The following is a 9,727-nucleotide window of genomic DNA, read 5'->3' on the forward strand; positions in this document are numbered from 1 at the left end:
AAGGTTTTTGTCTTGGTTTGTTTAAGATTATAATATTGAAAACAACTATGGTTCTTTTGAAGGCAATACCTCTTTTCTCTTATTCTTATTATTACATCAGTGGTGGTTACGTTTGAAGAAATGTTTGAAATTTAGATGGTTTTGATTTTTTTGGGGGTGGGGTTAGGGGGTGTTTCTTTTGGATCTTTCCAAGAGTTAGGATTGTGATTGTTGGAGATAGCCATCTGTTGCCATTTTCAAATTAGTTACTTTATCTTTACTAAAAAAAAAAAAAAAGGAGTTAGTTACTTTATTTTTCATTGCTAACATCTTTTTCCTAATTTTGCTAATAGAACAACTTTATTTTATTTTATACACAATTTATTTGAAAAAGTACTAATATTTTGTTTTATTCTAGAATTCTTTATACATGGAGGTGGAAGGAAAATAAAGAGTGGTCTTGCAAGAGTAAATAAATGGTCCATGTCTTCTCTGTGCAATGCTGATGGTCTTGAGACCTTCCTTAGAATTCAGGTACTACCATATTATTAAGTATGGAGCACTGATTGATTATTGAAGAAATTTGTTTCTTTTAGAATCATACAAAATCTTTAGGTAATTTTTTCTAAAGCAAAAAAAAAAAAAAGCGTGATTTCCTTTATTGTTATTATTTTGTGAGAATGCTTAAGATCTTTCATAAATGGACTGGTTTTCAAATTTTGAAATACAAGTTCCCTCAAGCAAAACTTTGACCAATCTCACCATGTTTTGATTGATATTAAGAAAATTGAAATGCAACCAAACTTTCACCAATCTCAGCCGAATGCATGAGAATGCTTCAAATCTTCCTTTAAATGGGATTATATATTTATGATTAGGATAGTCCTTATTCATAAGACTATAATCTTCTTTCTAATATATTCCAAATTAGGTTCCAAACTATGACTAATGTAAATTTACAGAAATTGTTATAATGCACAAATGTTTTCCTTTTATTAATATTAATTTATTCACATTTATGCATTAAATTTGGGTGTTGATATATATTACTTTCCAAAATAAAGAAAAGAAGAAGAAGAAGAAGCTAGATGCTGATATTGATTTTGCTGCTTCATACAAGTTCTGAAAACAATGTTGATTGTGTTGATGACTCTGTAGTTGACATCAAATGCTTTAATTTAGCTGATGTTATTGTTGAAAAGTCTTTTGATGGTTCACAATTTTCAGTGCTTCAAATGACCTTTAGAGAAGGTAATTTTTTTATTCCTTTGGCATAGAGTATCTATAAAGACCTTTAAGACTTTAGCAAACTTAGATAAAATGTTATTGCTTTATAATTAATATCCTTTAAGACCTTAGCAAACATAGATCAAATGTTATTGCTTTATAATTAATATTTTGGTCTCTTTTGTAGTAAAACCAAAATGTCTTCCAAGAATCAATTTCATTAAATTATTAGTAGGTTATTCTACTAGAGTTCAAAACCAAAATTTCTTTACTTTTTAAATGACAACAAATTCTATACTGTATTAAACAAATTTGCCTTCTCTTATGTTATTTTTAGTCTATTCTATTTAGTTACTTAAGTTAATTTATCAAGAATGTTATTTCATATAATTTAGTCTTTTATACCTAATTTGTAAACCTAATTTATCATTTTTGCCTTTTGTTTTGATGACATTGGGAGTGTCACCCTTGATTTTAATAGTCAAATCTAAAAGCTTAATTCTAATTTGTTGAGTTCTTTGCCAATTACAACGCCTAGGTAATCTCCGAGAAGAGTTACTAGAACAAATTGATAGGTTAGGATAGTTTGATTTTCCTTCTATTTATCTCATACTTCATATTAGATTTTTTCCATTTAGTGTATTTGTGTTTGAATTGGCTTTGATTTGCTTGTTTTAGCCAGCTTTTTTATTCACAAACTGATTTTAATAGCTGAATTTGAAGTTTAGAGTGAAGATTGTGTTAAACACTGTGTTACTGCATATTAACGAGTTATTTACTTAGTATGGTTGTTTGGTTTACACAAATTTCTGTGGATCTAAATTTTGTTGAATTGTTCTAAAAAAAAAATTGTTGAATTGCTGGATCTAATCTTCAAGAAGAGTTGCTAGAACAAACTAATAGGTAAGGATAGCTTGATTTCCCTTCTATTTACCTCATAATTCGTATTAGTCTTTGTCCATTTGGTGTATTTGTGTTTGAATTGGTTCTGATTTGCATATTTTAGCCAGATTTTTTTCTTAAAAAAAAAACTAATCAATATAATTCAAGCAAGAACTAGCGCAACAATAATTTAAAATGATAAAAATAAACAACTAGCCAAATTACCTATCGAAGGCATTAGATTGATTAGTGTTTTCCCCCTTTTGAAAATTGAGACTACTAAGTTTTTGAAATAAAAGCACTGATTACCTTTGCAATGCCTAAGATACTAATCAATATATAGCCTATGTTGTCGATGGTGCAACTCATTTTAGTGATTTCAGACATTCTTTGTTAGAAAGTTTGTTTCAAATGAGGGCAAATCAAGATAAGTTTGAATGAATTCAAACTGGAAGTCTTTTCCGTATTTGTTATTGGCTTCTCACAAGTTGTTTGATAGAATTCATAAATATGTGCTCCTCTGGCATGATTTGTTTTCCCACATAAATCAGTTCCTAAATCCATATTAGAGCTCCATATCTACACTCCCCCAAACTTTTAAATTTTAAGTTTGGAAAGAATCTCCCCCTTGCTAAAATTTTCAGGTTATTTATAGTGTACAATACCGATTTTACTATAATATGGTTTTAAATTTCAAATGTCTTATATAAATGTGATTTCAAAAAATATAGAATAAAGCGCAAAAAGATGTGTCTTTCGAGTCTTCAAGTTCAGATTTTAAAAAAACAAATGTTGAACTTCTTTTCTTAAACGCAACGCTTAAATGCTTAAGCCACAATATATTAATGTCCTTTTATATATTTTAAATAATCTAATGCAATATTCTCTTCTCTTCTTTTTTTTATTGTAGCATCACTTAAATAATAAAATGCAATATTCTCTTTTTTTATTCATTATTTTATCTAAAGCTATTCTTTGTATGATAAACCAAAAAAAAAAAAAACCAATAACATCACTTAAATAATAAAATGCAATATTTTTTTTTATTGTTTTATCTAATTCTATCATCTGTGTGATAAACCCAAAAAAAAAAAGTATTGACCAATAGCGTTACTACAACTAACCATTCTTGTATAGTAGCACATGTTACAAACTAATATATATAATATGAGAAACCATTACATATTTTAGAAATGTATAGTTTAATAAATGTGTAAGCTAATATCATGTATAATCTGAACATCTTCTCAAAAATATATATAATTTGAATCGTATAATTATGATTATTTTTAATTGTACTTATGCATATGCACATGGTAACACATTAGTTACAACTTATAATTTGAACATCTTCTCAAAAAAATATATAATTTGAATCGTATAATTATGATTATTTTTAATTGTACTTATACATATGCACGTGGTTACACATTAGTTACAACTAATAACAACTTACTTACCACTTAGAAACTATTGACGTATCACTTTTAAATTAAGGGCAAAACTTAGGTAATACTTAGAGCATTCACAGAAGTGAAGCTAAAAATTTAGCTATTTGGAATCACAAAAAATTACTTTATTTATTTTACCTATACACATGCTGCAGAAGTGAATCTATTTTAGCTTTTAACACAATAAAATAATATAAATATTACAATAAAATAAGATATCTACTACAATAAAATAATATATCCACTATAATAAAATAATATATCTACTACACACAACCATCACAGCCACACACACAACCACCACCACCACCACCACCACAACAAAGAAAAAAAAAACCAAGCAAGCCCACACCCACCAAACCCACCAGGCAACACCCACACCCACCACCACTAGAGCCACCACCACGAACACATCGATCTACCCACAAACCCACCCATATAGACACCGTATTGAATCCAGCGACCCATTCACAAACCACACTAACCCACCACAGCACACCAACCACACCACAACCCACTGACACTAATGAACCCAACCGACGCCGACTATTCAACCACACCATAGCCCATTGATGTCGATGAACTAGCCAACCACCGACGCCGATCTACCCACACAACCACAACCACCACCACCACCACACCATAGCCCACCGTAAGAAAAAAAAATAAAATAAAACCAAGTAAGGGCAAGATGGGTTGGAGGAGTGGGTCGGCCGTGTGAGCCGATGGCGTGGGTCGGCAGCATGGGGGTGGGCTAGCAGTAGTGAGAGAGAGGTGAGAGTTGAGAGTTGAGAGTTTTGAACGATAGAGAAAAGGAAAAAAGGAAGAAAAAAAAAAATAAATAATATTTTAATAGGAAATGAGAATATATATATATATATATATATATATATATATATATATATATATATATTAGCTCTCAGTTACAATGCACAACCATAAATAGCTGTGCACTGAAGGTAAAATAAAAAAAAAAAAAAAAAAAACCTTTAGTTCCACTGTTGTATAGCTGATTTTTGTGTTTTGATTGAGCTACAAGTGCTCTTAAGTATTGATATTTAGGTTCTTCTCTTAAGCAAGAAATTTAAGGAATAACACTTAAATATTGTACCTAAGTTTTTAAGAATTGTAACTAAGTTTTATATTTAAAGTAATTATTAAGATAACATGGTCGAACTTCAAAATCAAAAATCCTGCCTGCCTATAGACATGGGTGCTTGCATAAAAAGTAATCCAAAATTAAAAGCATATATACACACACACACAGGCACACAGAGAGAGAGTTGAAATTCCCAATCATCAGCCCATAGCTTTCCTCTCCGAAAGTGACAAACAAACCCACTCTAACCCACCCATCCCACTTTCCCACCTCCGGTTTCTCTCACTAAACCAACGGGCCGCTACACTTATTACATATAAAACCCCCCTCAAAACCACAGCTAAATTACAAATAGACCACTCTCTCCCTTATAAATACCCTCCTTGAATTTCTCTAGGTTTGCCCAAAACGTCACACGCCAACACAACACACACAGTCTCTCTCTCTCTCTGCCGCTTTCCCCAACAAAACAAAATCAAAAGTCTCACTCTCTCTCTCTGGTAATGGCTTCGGCTCCAAGAAACAAATCCAACGCGCACGATTTCCACAAACCATTTGCTTCCTCCACGACTTCTACCTTCGCGTCTAAGTCACCCACGTTCTTCACGCGCCGCTCTTGCTCTCCGTCGCCGTCCGTACGGTTCTCCATCGACCAGCGGCCCAGCTCTCCCGGCCGTTCGTCAATCTCCGTAACCAAACAAGAAAGCAGCAAAAAGATCAACAACAATACGGTGTCGTCATCGTCTCATAACCGCGTTGTTCGCAATTTTCAAAGGAAGACGTGCTCGTGTTCTCCTACGACGCACCCTGGCTCGTTCCGGTGCTCTCTACACAAGGCTTCGGCTTCTTCTACTTCTACTTCTACTTCGAGTACACGTGGCAGTGGGCAGAGAACGGCGTCGTATGGTTTGAATTTTAGGAGGTCGGCGATGACGAACTCGTTGGTGAGGATAGGAGCGGTGGAAGGCGGTGATCTAGTGAAGCGGGCGTTGTCGGCTCTCATTAGGCCTTCTTCGCATCAACAGCGTCGCCGTACTGCTTTTCAGCCCAGGCCCAGTCGCCTCTCAATCATGTCCAAAGCCCAAGCCCAAGCCCAAGCTAATCATCATGATTCTTGAATTCTTTTCCTGAGAATTCTTTACTTTTTTTTGAAGATTTTTCTCGCTGAGTTAACTCAGTCTCACTCGTTGACAATTCATATTTTGAAAATTTTTGCAGGATTAGGTTTTTTTCTTTTTCTTTTTCTTTTTCTTTTTTTGAGAAAAGGCGCAGGATTAATTTGTAAAATACAGAGATACTCTTTTAATATTCTTTTCTTAGTGGAATTATTTTTTTTTAGTTTTATTAGAGGGGGTTTTTTTTTATACTATTATTAATTAATTTTTTAATTGTTGGATATTGGGAATTGGTAAAAACTTGAAACTTTGAGTGGCTCGGTGCATGGGTTTGGAATTTTGTGGGAGAATTGAATTTGTGATTGTTGAGATTTGTCGTGAATCGAAATCTAGATTTATGATTTTGCGAGGGTGGTGTTGAAGATAAATTTGGATGATTCGACTTGACCACTCCAAGATAATGGACAACAAAATTGAAGAGAAACTATTGGACTTAGTAGTAATGATTGGATAAATTTTTTCTAACCATATATAATATAACCACGAAGGCCAAACCAGGGCAAAAGAAAAACAAAAACAAAAACAAAAATGCTAACTGATGCTCTTAAAACAGTGATTAATAATTTATTTAAAGAAAGTTTTTATGAAAAAATTAAGAGCACTCGTTAGCATGATTTTAAAATATATGTTTTAATGCATTTAGAATGATGCTATAATCTTATAAAATAAAAAAATAAAAATCTTAGTATTAAAAGTTCAAATTTGAACTAATAATAATTAATCACTAATAATTTATTATAAAAATGTTATGGACATAACCCTCTTTTCTACCATATATATCCCCTAAAATCTAAGTATATATCCCCTAAAATCTAAGTGAAAATAAACCAAAATGTATTTCCTTTTTTTTTATGAGAATAACATGCATTTCCTTTTGATTATTATTATTATTATTATTATTTTTTTATTCCTCCTTCTGATTATTAAGTCGAAGTAATATGTATCAATTTCACAATTGTTTAATTTTTCCTATTTTCAGTTGGTGGTCTTTGTCAGAACTTTGCATTGAATAAATAAGTTCATGCTTCATGCCCATCGGCCCATAGATTGGGATAACTTATTTCAGTGGTTTGGGATTAAAAAATAAGTTGGACAAAAATACAGTTGCCGACTTGCCGTTTACCAAATTTTAAGAATTTTACTTGGGTGGATTAAAATTGCCTCACTCAAACAAAAGGACTCTAACTTACAAATATAAAATAGTAAAATATGACAAGTAAAGGAATTCACACTTAATAGAATAAAACCTTAGTTCGAGCAATATAATTTTTAGTAATGAATTAATTACTTATCAAACTAGTTGCCATATTACTCGTAAGGTTTTTTTTTTTTTTTTTAGAATCACTCGTAAGGTTAAAATTGAGACTAATACTTCTCCTATAATTACATAATAAAAATGTCGATTCGATTGATCTTTGAATGTCGTTCCTTTCAATAAGTTGTTTCTTTCAATAAGTTTAGGGATAAAAGTAAAACATTTTTCAAATTTTCTAACATAGTATATTGTAATTGGTATATATAATAAAAATAATGTTAATGGTAAATTCAAATAAAAGACATGTTTGTACAATTTACAACAAGTCATATCAACACTCGTGAAAATCTTAGGTCCTAACATGAATTCAGATCCTTTAGATTTCTTAGAGTACTTTATTAAATAGATTTTTTTTTTTTTTTTTAAATCTTAACCATTTTTAATGATTTAATGGTCTAGATTTTATCATGTCAGCATTCCACTAACAATAATCTTAATTATTTTGTTTATAATATTATTATATTATTTTAAGAGTATTGCTAGTGGAATGTGGAATGCTGGCATAGCAGAATCTAGACTCTTATATCATAAAAGAATTGCATTTACCATGGAATCAATTATATCTGTTTTAGGTTTTGAAATATGATGATCATATCTTAACAAATGTCTCTCTGATGGCAACGTAAGTTCATGAATATGCTTTGGATTAATTATACTAAACCCCAAACACCATTTTCAACTGTGAAACAAACAATTACTTTACAACCGGTTTTAGTATCTAGTCTTTTTGAATATTTCTCTTCACAAATCTTCATCTAGTTTAAAAACCTCATTAGAACATATAAATTCATGTTGTTTTATGTTCTTTGTCCCATTATAATATCTAGACTTTCCTTTTCAAATATTCATAATGCATAATCATTGTATAAAGCATATGATTCATGTGAACTATGCACCACCTAATTTAGTAAATTGCCATCACTAATTTAAAGTAGAAGAAAAAATACCTTTATTACTTTGAAAGTCCAATTCTTCCATAACTTTACTTGGTTGTTGAAGAAAAAAGAAAGTGTGACAATTTTTCTTGTCTCATTCGGAGCTTCCCTTTTGTTTTTTCTGCACTAGCACACTAATGAAGCTGGACATTTGTTATCTATGAGAAGTTGAGAACCCTAGGATGTTAAAACCGAGTCCAAATCTTCTGTCCCACTTTTCCTGCTCCACTCTATACTCCACCAATAAAAACTTGCCACGTGTTCACCTAATTAATTAAATACTATCATTATTGACTTATTAATGCTACCGTTATTAATTAATAGTAGTATTTAATTAATTATGTGAACACGTGGCAAGTTTTTATTGGTGGAGTATAGAGTGGAGCAGGAAAAGTGAGACAGAAGATTTAGACTCGTTAAAACCCTAGGATAGTTTTACCATTCTCTCACTTATTTTATCTAATTATTGATGTTGGCCCAAAAATTTTAAAACCCTTTGCAGCCTAGGAGCTTCATGTCCCGCCATCCTAAAAAATTTGAATCTGCCTTCCAGCATTAACAAACATTAGCAAAACAACAAATATTGTGCTGAGCTGGCAGGTAAGTTGATGAAAACAATTTTAATTGTCATTTGTGGCATGTTTTTATTGATTGGGACTACAAGGTCAACATCCTGACCTTTGAATCCTGAATTATGTAATAATTTCTCATACCCTGTAATAAATTTATCTCTATTATAATATATGCATATCTTTCATATGCATTTGCAGATTAGTATGGTAAAAGAAATTGTGCCCCATGTTATCTATGGAATGATTGTTGATAGGTACCCAACTTTAGAATGTTTGTCCATGGTAGTCATCCACGGTCACCATGTCCATAACTTGATCACATCCAAGAAGCCCTAAGAAGAGAACAACAATAGCATTGTGTGTAGGAACAATACACGTCCCTTTACAATAAGATCATCTAGTTCCAGGATAGTCGTCCATATCACAAAGGCATGGATGACCAGATGACACTTGGTGAGTCCTACAAGAACTTCTCATAAAGTTTCTTATGATCTGACCAAGATGTGCTACTCTTGAACTGTGGAGGAAATTCCTCGTAATCTGCTTCACATACCCCATTTACTCATTTTCTCAATTAACTACTCACATCACCCATGATGGTGGTGGATCCGAATAAGTAGACTTACTTCAAACTCCCTATAAAAGGAGCATGTCTCATTCACCCGAAGTAAGTTTTTCACCATTCACTATTTCCTATCCTTGTGTTCTAAAGGGAAAACTAACTTAACCGTCAGAGGGTCCTTGGCCAGGTTACACTAGTCACCCTTAACAGTTATTTCTTTCTTTTTAAGACCTACAACCATCACCATAGCTCAAAGCATTCCAACCTATTTTCGTGCATCATCAATTTTAATTTTAAGTACCTTGTGTTTTATCTTCATTGAGTGTAACTTAGAGTCTGTTTGGTAAGAGATTTCTAGTAACGTTGTTTAAGTGTTGTGGAAATATGTGTGGATGAAAAAGTGTTGTGAAAATACATGTTATGGTATTTAAACAATGAAAAATGTTGTTTAAACAACAGTACCAAACAAACCTTTAGGGGGTGTTTGTTACTGTTGTTTAAACAACAGTTTTCAATGTTAAACAATATTA

At 31.9% G+C, this 9,727-nt stretch overlaps 1 protein-coding gene across 1 annotated transcript; it reads left to right on the plus strand.

Moving 5' to 3' along the window:
• Window positions 1-5,141: 5,141 nt before the first annotated feature.
• On the plus strand, window positions 5,142-5,756 carry LOC142635037 (uncharacterized). The gene has a single exon (XM_075809255.1). The coding sequence runs from the start codon at window positions 5,142-5,144 to the stop codon at window positions 5,754-5,756; it is 615 nt and encodes a 204-aa protein (XP_075665370.1).
• Window positions 5,757-9,727: the final 3,971 nt, after the last annotated feature.

The sequence above is a fragment of the Castanea sativa genome, chromosome 5 (assembly GCF_040712315.1).
Source record: "Castanea sativa cultivar Marrone di Chiusa Pesio chromosome 5, ASM4071231v1".
NCBI lineage: Eukaryota > Viridiplantae > Streptophyta > Magnoliopsida > Fagales > Fagaceae > Castanea > Castanea sativa.